The 14,543-nt window shown below is 28.1% G+C and overlaps 2 protein-coding genes across 3 annotated transcripts; one reads left to right on the top strand and one right to left on the bottom strand.

Moving 5' to 3' along the window:
* Window positions 1-5,206: 5,206 nt before the first annotated feature.
* Window positions 5,207-8,700, bottom strand: LOC114193527 (reticulon-like protein B8). 2 transcript variants are annotated; one of them, XM_028083360.1, is made up of 6 exons: window positions 8,588-8,700; window positions 7,353-7,535; window positions 7,083-7,263; window positions 6,838-6,979; window positions 6,012-6,081; window positions 5,207-5,591 (listed from the first exon to the last, which is right to left on the bottom strand). In XM_028083360.1, the coding sequence occupies exons 2-6, from the start codon at window positions 7,528-7,530 to the stop codon at window positions 5,422-5,424; spliced, it is 741 nt and encodes a 246-aa protein (XP_027939161.1). In that variant the 5' UTR covers window positions 7,531-7,535; window positions 8,588-8,700; the 3' UTR covers window positions 5,207-5,421. The 2 variants fall into 2 exon arrangements, with proteins under 2 accessions (XP_027939161.1, XP_027939162.1); XM_028083361.1 differs by having other exon boundaries at window positions 7,353-7,540.
* A 4,011-nt stretch (window positions 8,701-12,711) lies between these two features.
* LOC114195246 (oxygen-evolving enhancer protein 2, chloroplastic-like) lies at window positions 12,712-14,352 on the top strand. The gene is made up of 4 exons (XM_028085647.1): window positions 12,712-13,071; window positions 13,460-13,692; window positions 13,789-13,839; window positions 13,930-14,352. The coding sequence occupies exons 1-4, from the start codon at window positions 12,834-12,836 to the stop codon at window positions 14,188-14,190; spliced, it is 783 nt and encodes a 260-aa protein (XP_027941448.1). The 5' UTR covers window positions 12,712-12,833; the 3' UTR covers window positions 14,191-14,352.
* Window positions 14,353-14,543: the final 191 nt, after the last annotated feature.

Genomic DNA, 14,543 nt, shown 5'->3' on the forward strand with positions numbered 1-14,543 from the left:
CTTATTTGGGTTTTTCTCTTAACATTTTGAAAGTACTGAAACTCATTTAAAGTATTAGTTCATCTAAACATATACTCAGTTTTTATGACTTATTATATGTACAATAATTTTATTTTATGTGAGAATAGGTTTACATCTATATTATTATATTGGATTTTCTCTTTTATTTACCCATTTTATAAACACATTTTTAAATTAAAGTAATAACTTTACTGAATTTTTTTTTAAATTGATTATAATTTTATCTCATTATTTTTGTTGTAGATCTCGTATCAAATAGAAATAAGATAATTTTATAATAATATATAAATAAAATGTAAATCTCACTTTATTATTTTGTAAAATTGAATTATGTTTAAAATTCACTTTTTAATATTTTTTTAAAATTTATCTTTTATTTATTTTTTAAAATTAAAAACTATTTATAATAAAGTTATTTATATTTATTTATATAATTAATAATAATAATTTTATTATTTTTTATTATCATAAAAAAAAGTGGACATATCAGACAAGTTTGCACTGGTAAAAATAGAATGTATCGGTCTTTAGAAATTTTGAGTCCAATATTAAGTATTTCTAAAAAATGATTTGGTATGCTAGAAATTACTCCAACCCACAAAATAACCGTATATTCAACTTATAATCATAATCAACTTATAAAGAATTTGAACTTCTTATTTTTCAATATAATTGTTTCATATCTTTAAATTATATATATATATATATATATATATATATATATTATTTAAAATTTTATATCAACTAAAAATAAAGTTAATTTACGATATTTATTAATTTAGGATATCGGTGTAACTTGATCCTCCATCTATTAATATATGTTAATTTATGACATGTCATTTCAAATTTATCACTTAGTTGTCTTGGTTTACAGTAGAAGAGATTTTTAAAAGGGGGAATATGATGATTTGATCCTCATATTAACAAAAACATTGGAGTTGTGTTGTTAAGTTTGAGTTATTTGAGAGTAAAAATTTGACTTCATTTAGGTATTATCATTTCTTGTTGAGACAATGTTAAGAAAAATAATAAGCGCTCATACAATAAAATATTTAAATGACTCGTTTATTTATTCAATTATTTTTTTATTGAATATGTCATTAATCTGTAATATTGTTTTATAACCAAATTTTGAGATTCTCAATGATAAAGAATAGGAAGAAATTGAAACAATAATAAAAAAAATCTTCTATTAAAGAAAGAACGGAAACATAACTGAAGTCTAAAGTCTACATTTTTTTACCTCGTCTAAATGTATTACGGTTAAACTATAGATTTCAGTTATTTAAAGAACTAGTGGAAGAGTGATATAGTGGTGCAAATGGAAAATCATTGGTGGGGATGTAAAATATTAACCCAAGTAGAAGATCAGGTCTCAATTATTTAAATAATTGAATCATATATCAATATAGGCTCCGGTTATTCTAGAATCGAAGCCTATAGTTATGCAATTTCGAAAATGTTTTTTTACCGGTGAAGCTGGAGCTAATGTTGATGATTAAGTGTTTAGTTTTTTTTTTTTTAATTTGATTATACTCAAAATAATTATAAAAATAAATAGATAATTTAGTTTCTTAATGTGTATTTTGTTGACAATTTCATCATTAAATAAAGAAAAAAAAGTTAACAAATTCATTGTTTGTATAAGTTAAATTTGGGATGTTGAGACAAAGATGTAATAAAGTTTGAAACCTAAATTGAAATTGGTATGGGAAGATGTGTGTGAAACCTTGAGGTCCCAATAATGGTAAAGATACATCATAACAAAGCCCACCAACCAACTTCTTCACCTAACCAAATCCAAATTGGATAGAAATTTCTCATTACCCACTTGTGTTTGCAAATCACACACCAATTTAATGCTCACATTTAATGCTTTTTCTCCATACTTGCAAATCACTCCCTTAATCCTTCACACTTATACTAACTAGTAATCATTCAATTTTTAGATAAATGTTCATTTATACACTTTTTTTTTAAAATATTAGCAAAAATAAAGTATCACTTATTATATAAATTTGATTAAATAGATTGAACTGTGTACAATCATTGACCAGCTTCGATCAAATCTCAAAACTTTGATTTTTTGTTGAGTAACTGAGCTGAGATTGCTGTAGACACTTGGCCCAAAATTGGGCAGAACCAATTGGGCTGGTTTAGAAGTTATTTTCTTTTAAGTATATATATATATATATATATATATATATATATATATATATATATATATATATATATATATATATATATATATTCTAACTTCTTTATGAATTGAGAAAAGTTCAGTAAAAATATACATAAAAAGAACATTATATATCAGTGCTTATTTTATGCTTTCTAAACACTGTTTTGCTTCTGCTATATATAATTCTTTCAGTCCTTTTCTGAAACGCAGGATTTATATATACACCAAATAAATCTGTAATGTCTCTTTGACTTTTTCTCTTATCAGAACATTTTTAAACAATAAAAAGCTTTTGGTGTATGTGCTGAGAAGTAAAGCAGAAAACAATGAAAAAAAAATCATATTTTTACACAATTAAAAAGGAATAAAAGATGAGGATTTGAAAATGTTCTTCATTGGAGATAAGGAAGCTAAAGCAATTCTCATAAACCTGATCAGTTTCTTCTTCACTTAAAAACCTTGATTTATGTTTCCTGAATATGAATCTGTAAGCCATAGTACTAAAAAAGAGAACTTGAAGAAGGTATATTCATAGAACATTTTGTGTGTGTGTGTGTGTTTACTCACTCATGATCATATATAAAGTGAAAGACATGAAAAAATTAGATATAACTAAAATTGAATCAGAGAAAGATAGAGAGAGAGGAACTGAATGAATACAAATGAAACATATATATATATTATATCAGTTGCAAGCATAAACACTACCTAGTACTTCCAACACAAATTCTCAGCAAAAACAAACTAAGTACATAAAGCTATATCTGCATTATTCCTCAGTACCTCCTACTCATCTACTGATATATATCATCATGCAGCTGGAGCCACATCAATGACACCATTATCATCATCATCATCACCCTCATTGTGGAAGTCATGAGTTGCAGGCCAGTCATTGCTCAAAGCCTTGCCATATTCATTAGAAACAAAGAACACCATTGTTGCAGAGATGACAGATATTTCACAGTGAAATAAAGACTACCTCGGTTGTGACCTAGGTTGTTGTTGACTCAATGAGCTAACGAGTCTTCACATATTTATACAGTAGAAAATTGCGTTTTAAAAATTAAAAAAAAAAAAGAAGAAAAAGTAATTAATATGTGGGGTGGCTTTTAACATATTCCAAAATGGATAGTGCTACACTTACAGCACATTTTCAAAACACCCCCTTACGATATACTTTGTTTTTTCTTATCTTTTTTCTGTCACATTGTTCATTTTATGCCAGAAACAGTCAATGAACATTTCTGTGTTCTTACTTTTCTTATCTCTCTTTTTATCACATTATGCAGTTTAATATATTATATTTAGGGCTCTTTTTCTTTATTGTATCATTTAAAAGTAATTACTTTTTGTTTTATTCTTAAATGGTGAGAGTTGTTTTGAAAAGAATGTGTGAGGAACTGTAGCATTTTTCTTTCTCTGCCAGATTTTCTGATAGATAAGTTTGCTTTCTTTGTTCTTTCTCTTGTACCAACAAGGCACTTTTGGTTTTGTTTTGTTGTTGGAATGCAACGTTGTTAAAGAGATGAAGGTGAGGTGGTGAAGCTTGTGACCATAGAAATTTCCATGGTGGACAGTGAGGGCCCAAAACACGAGCCAAGCTCATGGCTAATGCTGCAGAACGCATTCAACATGTGTGGAGTGAAGAGCTTCACACACGCTTCAGCTTCATGGTCACGTGCATTTGGATGACTTGGATATGCCAAAAACATCTCACAAAAAAAAAAAATGAATGCAAATGCCAAAGGGTTAAAAACCTTTACAACATTGAATTAGGTAAAAAAAAAAAAGATTGGAACTTTTCACATACATGTGTGCTGCATTATTTGTCCAGTAGGTCACTTTTCAAATGTATCACTTTTGTGGTTTAATAGAATGATTATAGACAGGGTTTTTTAATAATTATGCTTGAAATAAGTTTTCTTTTTTTTGGAAAAATAATTTATTTATCTAAAAATGGATTCAACTTATTTATTAAATTAAATGTAATTTAGTTATTTTATAAAATAAGCTGATTAAATAAATACATAGGAAAATATAACTTATTCTATCAAATGAGTATTATTTTTTAATTAAACACAAAGAGATTTGTCCCATATTTAATAGGGTTAAGATGATTAGAAATCTATGAAAATATACAACAATTTTTGAAAAAAATACTTTTTATTATTTTTCCTATATTTTTTTAAATTACATTTTGATTCTCAAATATCTGAAAACATATGATTTTAGTCCTTTGTACTTAAATTTAATGCTTAGTAACGATTTTTATCAATACAAAATTAATATAAAGACTAAATTCATGTATTTAGTAAGTGATTTTAGTTCTTTGTACTTAAATTTAAAGTTTTGTTATTATTATAATGTTGATATATATATTCAATTTTGAATTGCTTGGGTTTAAAGAATTGAAATTAAGTTGAGTTATTGTTTGAAAGAACCTAGGTTTCGAAACCCATTTTATGAGTTTCCATGTTTTCCTCATTCTGTGGATCGAATAAAATATTCCGACTTCATTTTCTTTTATCAGATTTGTATTTTTTGTATCTGGTTTTAAACTGGGCTTGAATCAAAGCCCTTGTGAGTGTCTTGTCCAATAGTTCTTAGTGAATTTCTTGTTACACCTCCAGAATTTCAACCTGCACTTCATTGGTGGTGAAATGAATAGTTTGTCCTTATCTTTTTTTACTTACACCCATGCACCCCCTTTTCAAGTTCCTGAACGGAGTTTTATTACCTGCAGTGGTTTTTACAAGTTCTTGAACGGAATTTTATTACGTATAGTGGTTTTTTCTTCAGTAAATGTTAATTCCTCTCAGGCCAACAAATCCTTCCTTCAAACACTACTCTTTCAAAATTGTATAATTTAAAATATATCTTTTGTTTTGTATTTCAAAATATACAATTTAAAATACAAATTTGATTACAGATTATACGTTTCATAATACAAATTTGCATCAAAATGCAAATGTATCATATTCTATAACATAGATCAGATCGTCTTCAAATTACACAATTTAGAATTAAAATGAAAATCCTAAATCATAAGATAAATTCGAAATCAAGTCTTAATCTCAGGTCAAATATTAAGCAGACCAAATTTAAAGACCCCCCCAACATAGAACTGTTCCCTAGTTACATTATCCAGTCTTTTCCAATTCCAACACAAGTGAGAAAAGGATATTTAAAATCAAACCATTTACATAAGGAAAAACCTATTCATACTTCTTTCCTTTGAGCTTTCCCTTAGGGATTTTGCTTAGCAAACCAGAATCCAGCTTCTGGTAGTGATTTTGCATCTGATCAAAGACCTTGTACATGAAGTTATCAACTTGATCCTCATACCTTTCATAAAGAACTGGGAGTGTATGTGCAGCAACAAAACCTTAGACATAACACAGCATAAATTTTAGCAACAAAACCTTAGAAATTGAACAACTTATACGAGTTATTTGTCAAAGAAAATAATTCTTAACATATGCATTTGAACTTCAAGCATCCCACAAAACAATACACATTCATCATAGACTTAAATTACACTTGCTTCCAAGTAAGATTGGGTAACATTTGCGTGTGTGGATTGTTTTTACACCATCCAAACTCCTTATTCTAGCATCTTAGCAGTCAAAAAATTGCGGAAAAATAAAAGAAATTTGAATATATTTTAGGAATCATTCAAAAGAAACAATTTGGATTAGTTGAAATTAGTTCTTTTTTCAAACATTGTCCAACTATTAAATTCAAGCAGATGCTTTATCAGAATATTCTAATCTATATCAATAGAGGGAAAGAAAGCAGGACTCACCAATATACATGACAGTCAAAAAATTGCACCAGCTCCCAATCACAGCACCAGCCCATAAGCTTAATACAGCCTGAGGATGTAATAACCATTATTACAAATTCCACACAAAACCCATACATTTTCCTTTGCACTAAAAATAAATATAATTTATAATATATAAATAGTTAAAAACAAGTTATAAAATAATGGATGGCAAAGTAGAAAGTGCATCATCATGGCTGTGCACTTAAAGATACTAAATACAACCATCCATATTGATTATTTTGTCATACAATACTACTCCAAATCTTGTAAAACAGCCTATATTGACCCATGAAGTTTCCCAATTCAATTATATCATACGAACTCCTTATACTCTTTGCACAGTAATATGCAAATCTTTAGCAACAACAAAGTAATAAAAATCAAGCATAACCACACAATTGACTAATTATGTCATACCAAACAGCTTAAGACCAAAACACTCTTTAGAAGATACTATCACATACAGCAAAGTTGATTTGACAAGCTTCCACTAAAGGAAACTTATCCCTGTCAGCATAATACCAATTTAATATAGAATCTATCATATTGGCAGACATTTGAGTGGAAAAACAAACAGTTGATCATTTTTATGTAAATATCAATAACATGTCACAGGCAGAAGATGCTGCAGCAAACAAAAATAGATGGCATTGATCAATTGATTGAATAACAAGTGTTATAGAAAATACTGATGCATAAAAGTGAAGAACTGTTTAACCTGGAAACTATGTTCTAACTTCTAATCATGAACCTGGACTGTAAATAACAACTACAAAGAAAACAAAGGTAAGAGTATACTTACAATTAAAAATTGTTTTAGGTTTCCTCCACATGAAACATCTTGGAGAAACCTCAGTCCACGGTTAACCTCTGCACCAACTGCAGTTGCAATATTCACGAAGAAATCATCTGGGAGGACAAAACGGGGAACTTTAGACGGCTTCCTGTCACCCCACATAGAAAAAACAAGTTTAAGATGTAAAGTAGCATAATATATTTACATAAAGTCAGAGATCAAAAGAAGGGAAGAAAGGATGCTTGGATAACCTGCTAAACAAGCCAGAAGCGTTTGTCCAAAGAAACTGTCCAAGCATGCCGAGTGCCAGGACAAAGAATAGAAGACTTAGGAAATTGTAATTAAGCCATTCAAAAAGCACCCATATGGCTGTTGCTGCAGATAAAACACTAGCAGAAATCTTCTTGTTCCTCCATAACAACACATCAGCAGCTACATCATTCAATGGAAAACCCAAGAAGAAATTTAAAAGTCAAGGTAACATGATAGATTTTATAGCAAATTAACCACAACTACCATACATTTTCCACCCCCTAAAATATGGTGCACAGGTTTCTGGCGTCCAAAGAGTCTATTGAATTGGGAGCTCACTGAGCTTGACTTGTCTTCTTCAAAAAATGATCCAGATTTTTGCTTCTCAGCAGCAATTGTTTCCACAAGGGTGTTTAAAAGGTTTTCCGCCGTCATTTTCTCAGACATTGTTCCTGCACTTTTGTACGAACATAAAGAAAATCAGAAAATGTAGTATGAAATAGCTATCATGCCAAACACTGCAGCATCAATCAGGCAATCACCGTTTATAAGAAACCAACACACATGAAAACAATATATGATACAGTTCTCTTTTTTCCTGAATCATGAACAAAAGAGAAGAACATACTACCGACACCAAGTCACATATTCAAAAGGACAAAAATGTTATCTGACCTACAATAAAATAAATCCTGTTGGTCTAAAGCCACAAAAGAAACATCTCTAACAAGTAATTAACTTAGCCTCTCCGTAATTAAGCTTCATCAAGTTTACTACTTCAACAGTATTAAGTCTTTTTAAGTGTGTGTTGTTGTAATTGTTGCAACTTGATAGTGTCTTAAGTGAGCTACAAGCTTTCTCAATCCTTTTAATTATTTTTCTACGCTCTCTTCCATAAGTGTCACACATTAAGTCGTTCCCAGGCTGAACAGAGGGTTTATTTGTTTCTTGAAATGAAAAGGATCAAATGCAAAAGTGAAATGGAGAGCAGAGCGAGTGAATGCAGCATAAATTTGTTCTTCTGCCAAGACTGAGTAATCGTGACACAAAAAGTAGACTAACATCTCCATTCACTGCAATGCTATGTTTGGTAGAGGAAAAAAACTACCTAAGACAGAGCTATTTTAATTCTTAATCAAAGAGAAAAGAAAAAGGGAAAAAATATTATTTTTTCACCAAAATTCAACTTTTCTTTAAAAAATATAAACTGGGAAAGCAGAAAAGAAAAAGAAGTACCAAGTTTTTTCATCTACCCGAAGCATTAAAAAGACCCACATTTTGACCCACAACAAACAAAGCAAACCATGAACGTTCAATAAAATTCAAACTTTAAACATACGTGCAAATCCCTAACCAGAGAATTGATGGGTGAATTGAACAAGACAGTAGGAAAAAAAAAAGCACAAGAAAATAGAAAAAAGGCAGCAGCATCAAGCAAGAAACATGAACTAGTAAATTGCATCATCCAAAACAGAAAAAAGAAAAATTGGTTTTTCGCACAAACCAGAGAGAAATGCAGTGTAGAAGAAACCAAGTAGCGAACACAGAGTGTGAGAAGAGAGAGAGAGAGAGAGAGAGAAAGAGATGCTTATTGAGTGAATTGCAGAAAGAGAAGGGACAAAGCTATGCAAAAGTTAGCAACATATAAATAAAGAATATTATTGGAAAGAGTTTAATTTCGTTTATTAATTAATTAATTAATAATGAAATGTTATGAGAAAAGAAATAAAGAAAGTATGATTTAAGATGATAATAAATAATCATGAGTGTCAGTGGCAGGAATAAAGACAAGATATTTATTAAATACTTTATGCTAATTAATAAATAGTAGTACTTTTTTATTTATTGAGAAGAAACGATTTTTGTGTGCATGAAGATGAAATGTACTATGGTATTTTAATATAATAAATAAGCAGTGATAATTGAGGAGAAAGAAATAAAGTGAAAATGAAAACAAAAAACACGTGAAAATCCACGTCATCTTCCAATTTGGATTATTGGAAGCCGAGCCTGGCGTAAACAACAATGTAGTAGTTGCTATCTCTGACACTAATTCGTATGTATTAATTACACTAATCTCTAAAATACGTTTTGTTTATAAACTAAAAAAAAAGGAAAATACAGTATTAATTTAAGGTAGGTTAAAAAAACATTATTAAATAAAATAAGAGTAATTAAAAAAAAACTTATACTTTAAAAATGCATTTTGCATTGCTTACAATCATAAAGATGACTACATTAAAGATTTTTCTTTTAGGTTTTTAAGCTATTTTTTCAATAATACTCCTTCGTGTAATTATTAAAAGTAATTAATGTAGTGTTTCTTAAGAAAATAATAGAAGAGTTAAGATTAAAAAATGATCAAATTCAGTATAACCAGTTTTATTATATTTTATTTTTAATTTTATCAAATAAATTTATAATTTTAAATTTGTTTAAATATTTACATCTTTATTAATAATTAATAAAGATGGAAGTTGTTTCTCTAATAATTATTTTTTCTATAAATTTATGAATACGACCTACTTTGGAATAACTTTTGGTATGCCGCAAAGATTGTGCTAAAAATATTGTTAACATTTATTTAGTTTGACTCATTGAGTGGGTTTTATAAAAAGAAAAAGTGAAATTAGTATACAGTTTGTTTTATGGAAAAACTCGTATAATTTCTTTCAAAAAATTAATTTGCGCATGGATTAATTATAACTTTTAAAAGTATCCTTAAATTTTTAGTTTTCTAAACAAACTATAAAGAAGTTGGCCAAACAATACTTTTATTGTTTGATTAAAATACACATTTAATATTTTAAAAGATATTTTTGTTAGGATTTATGTATATAAACATAAAAGTGTTTAAAAGATGTTTTTGTCAGGATTTATATATATAAAAATAAAAGTGCGATCTTTTGTAAGGCTAGAATTTATAGGGAATATATAATACAAAAAATGAGACCTAAGTTTATTTTATAGGAGGATCGACACAATTTAAAAAAAAAAAAATAAGACCTAAATTTATATATTTTTTACTTTATAAGGTGTTTAATTTTCTTATATCAAAATTTTTATTCAAAAATTAGTATTGTAAGGAGATAATTCATTGAGATACACATTACTTCCAACCCAAACATTTTAAGATAATAAATTACAAATATTTAATTTTATAAAGTATTTAATTAATAAAATGTTTGTTCAAATACTACTTTTTTTCTAAAAATGATACAAACCATATTTAAAATTATAGTTTCAATTTAACTTTAACTTTAACAAATGCTTAAAGACGTTATTTAAATTATAAATTCAACTTTTTTTTTCTTTTCATTCCAAGTTAATATTTGAACAAGAACTTCGGCCACTTTTGTCTAGAAGTTAAAAATTATTTTGAACATGATTTTTACCATCTTAAAAATAAAAAATTTAAATCATGTTTTAAAATATGATATTTTTTGTTGAAGATCTATTTAATTGAAATTTAAAAGAAAAAATATTTATATTAAGAAAGTAATGTAGATAACGTGTGAAAGAGTGATGATATATTTTAATTCATTTATTATTTTCATCACAAGTAAAATAAAAAAAAAAAAAAACTATGGGTTGTTATACACATGAATTTATATCAAATTGTGATAGGTGCTTTAAAAAAATTTATTGCAAAGATACATTAATAATAAAATACGAGCTTAATTCGCATAAATAATTGATTATCTTTATTTGAAAAATTTAAAATAATAGATTTAGGATTTTTTTTTATTTTTTATTTATTTTTCATTTAATATACAATTTTGGTTCACATTTAAATTTCAACATTATGATACATTCTCCTTGTTATGTATCACATTTTTTTTTTTAATTTAGAATGTCTATTAGGTCATAAATCTTTTTACACATGTGTGTATATGTCACAATTTATTATGAAAATTTTATACTGATGCACTTGTTTTTTTATTACCTATACCAAGAATATATCACGAAGAATTTTAAAGTAATAGATATTCTCACCCAATCTACAACATTTAAAAGTTATCGTATCAAAAGACACTAAGGAATTTTTTTTATGTGAAATATGTTATTAGTTATTCAAATTTAAAATAAAATTAAAATTTATTTATATTCAAAATTTTAATACTTCTTGTTCTTAAATTTTAAATATTAATAAATACAATTTTTCAATCCAATCAAATTAAACAATTTTTAAATAATATATAATATTTTAAATTAATATTTAAACTATTTATATTATTTGACATATTTCGTTTGAAATGTGAGTTTAAAATATTATTTAACATACAAAAAATGATACGAAGTTAAAATGATTATATTTTTTTGTTTTTTAAATATTAAAACTATAATGCATTAAAATTTAAAATATGAAAAAAATTTAGATCTAAATTTAAGCACTGCATATTTAGTTTTTTTTATTACAAACATGGAATAGTAATAAAGAAGAAACATAGGAATTTATAATTTATAATTTATATTAAAAATAATGGGTCAAAAAACTAGTAACTCTACAAAGAAACCACATACACAACAATTAGTGTTAAAAGGACAGAAAACCAAAAAGTTTTTTACATTGTAGTTTTTTAAGGTTTATTATTTTATTCAATTTCCAAATTACATTAATGAATATTAATTTTATTATTTTAAAATGTATTAAAATCTTTTTTAATGTATTAACATCATTATATTTAAAGACTCAATATAGAAATAATACAAAAAATTGAATAAAAAGTTTGAATTATCAAAAATTGAGTTTTTATGATTAAAAAGTCCATAATATATATATATATATATATATATATATATATATATATATATATATATATATATATTTTAAATATTGAGAATCAAAATGATAAAAATGAGAAAGTTAAATATATAAAGTGAAAATTTATAAATGAAATTTTATATTTGAAAATTATATAATTTATTGTGTGTTGTTTAGATCTTTAGTTAGTATTGTTAGTTTATTCATGATACCTTAATCCACTTAATTAAAAAAAACTATAAATATTGCGAACAAAAAAAAATTATTTTAAAGTATATTTTAAAATATATTTTAAAATATACAAATATTTTCCTACAAACCCTAAATATTTAGGCATTCTATTAGATATAAAAGAAACAGTTTATTACAGCAATAATAAAAAAAATCAATTTTTACATGAACACATTTTAAGTTTTTTGAAATTTTTAACCTCAGGCAAGTTTGGGAAAAATGGTCTAGAATAAATAATAAGAAAGAATTACAGAGATAAATCCTTTAAACTAAAGAAGGATCAGCTAAAGTAATTGTTCAGATATTACAAAAAGTAAACATTAGAAATCAAATTCGCGTTGAGAGAGAGTAATATTCCAATATTTTAAATTTGATTTTATGTATGAGTGATCACAATTTTAATTTAAATTGAGATTACTTGAATTTAAATAATAATAATAATATTGGAAGAGAAGTAGTATAAATATCCAAAATAATGATTTGCAGATAAATTTTAAGAAAAACATGAAAAAAAAAATAGTACATGAGTATATCTGCAGACATAAAATGAGAATGACGTGGCACCAATCGGAGCCTCTATTACCTTATCCCACATCGAAAATCTAATCCATTAGTCCCAATCATCCTCTTCCAAATCCAGTATCCATTGCCACATAACAAACTCCAAAGTTCAAACTCAACCATCTCCACAAGTTCCTACCACCATAGTCTCATCACAGAGCCAGAAACAGTAAGAGAAAAAGATCAGAGCTCAATGGCTTCTACCCAATGTTTCTTGCACCACCATGCCCTCACCACCCCAGCCAGATCCCCATCACAACGCACCATGGTTAGCACCAAGCCCAACCATCTCGTGTGCAAGGCTCAGAAACAGACACCCCAAGAGGATGATGCTGCTCCTATCTCTCGCCGTTTAGCTCTCACTGTGCTCATTGGTGCTGCTGCTGTTGGCTCCAAAGTCCAACCTGCAGATGCAGCCTATGGTGAAGCTGGTATATCACTTTCTCTTTTTCTCATCGTGCAATTAGTCGAATTTGAATTGGATTTTCTATGTCATGTTCTTCTGTTCCGAAAAACTCAATAGAAAATCTGAACTCTGGTCAGATAGAGTTTCTACTAGAATTGAAGTTTCATGTCCATAGTTTGCTGAAGAAATATTTGAATTAAAGATTAGTACAGATTATTACTGATGTAGAACTCTGATTCTGATTGATTGAAGAATACCAAGACTAGACTCTTAGTTAAATTATGCATTTGGCCATAAAGTCTCTAATACCATTGAGTTGAAGTTGTTAGGGTGGGCACATAAATGGATTTGATCCCTGTAGTAATGGGGATTCCATGATTTATTTGAGCAACTTTTGGTTGTTTTTCTTGCAGCCAATGTGTTTGGAAAGCCAAAGTCAAACACAGATTTCTTGCCATACAATGGAAATGGATTCAAACTATCGATTCCCTCAAAATGGAACCCTAGCAAAGAGGTTGAGTACACAGGCCAGGTTCTTAGATACGAGGATAACTTTGACACAACCAGCAATGTCGTTGTCACAGTGACTCCAACTGATAAGAAGTCCATCACTGACTATGGTTCACCCGAAGAATTCCTCTCAAAGGTAAAAAGAAAGATTTCATTCTTAAATTTGTTTCAGGTGTCTCAAACCTTTGAACTGCTGATATTCAATTCAAAAGTTGGTTTTTTGTAATTGCAGGTGGATTATTTACTAGGAAAACAGGCCTTCTTTGGTGAAACTCAAGCTGAGGTAAGTGATTGATGATGATGAAAAACAAATGCACTGAATAATAATGGCATAGCATGTTCTAACTGAGTTTGAACATGAAATGTTGCACAGGGTGGTTTTGATCCAAATGCTGTGGCCACAGCTAACATCTTAGAGAGTGCTACACCAGTGGTTGATGGGAAGCAGTACTATGTTTTGACTGTGTTGACAAGAACAGCTGATGGAGATGAAGGTGGGAAGCACCAACTGATCAGAGCAACTGTAAAGGATGGAAAACTGTACATTTGCAAGGCTCAAGCTGGAGACAAGAGGTGGTTTAAGGGAGCAAGAAAATTTGTGGAGAGCACAGCAAGTTCTTTCAGTGTTGCTTGAAAAACTTGAATAGCAGGTTATATATATAAATGCTATGTGTAAATGAACCTTAAGTGCATGCTATCTATGTTTTTGAGTTGTCTAACCTCCCTTTTGTCCAAGAGTTTCATAATTTAAGGGACTTGGTTGGATTAAGTATCTCAATACTTCTTTTTTCTTGCCCTTGTAAAGACACCCACCATCCCCTTTTTCTTTTTGTGTTTAAGCATTTTAATTTGCAGCACCCATCGTATTAAAGCTAATACACTGCAAACATGAAACTAGATATCAAATATGAGATTGGATATAAGTGGTGGTTCAATAAGAATCTAATGTCGAATGACACGATACATTCAACAGATAAAAAATCTCAA

Source organism: Vigna unguiculata, chromosome 8 (genome assembly GCF_004118075.2).
Source record: "Vigna unguiculata cultivar IT97K-499-35 chromosome 8, ASM411807v1, whole genome shotgun sequence".
In the NCBI taxonomy this organism is placed as follows: domain Eukaryota; kingdom Viridiplantae; phylum Streptophyta; class Magnoliopsida; order Fabales; family Fabaceae; genus Vigna; species Vigna unguiculata.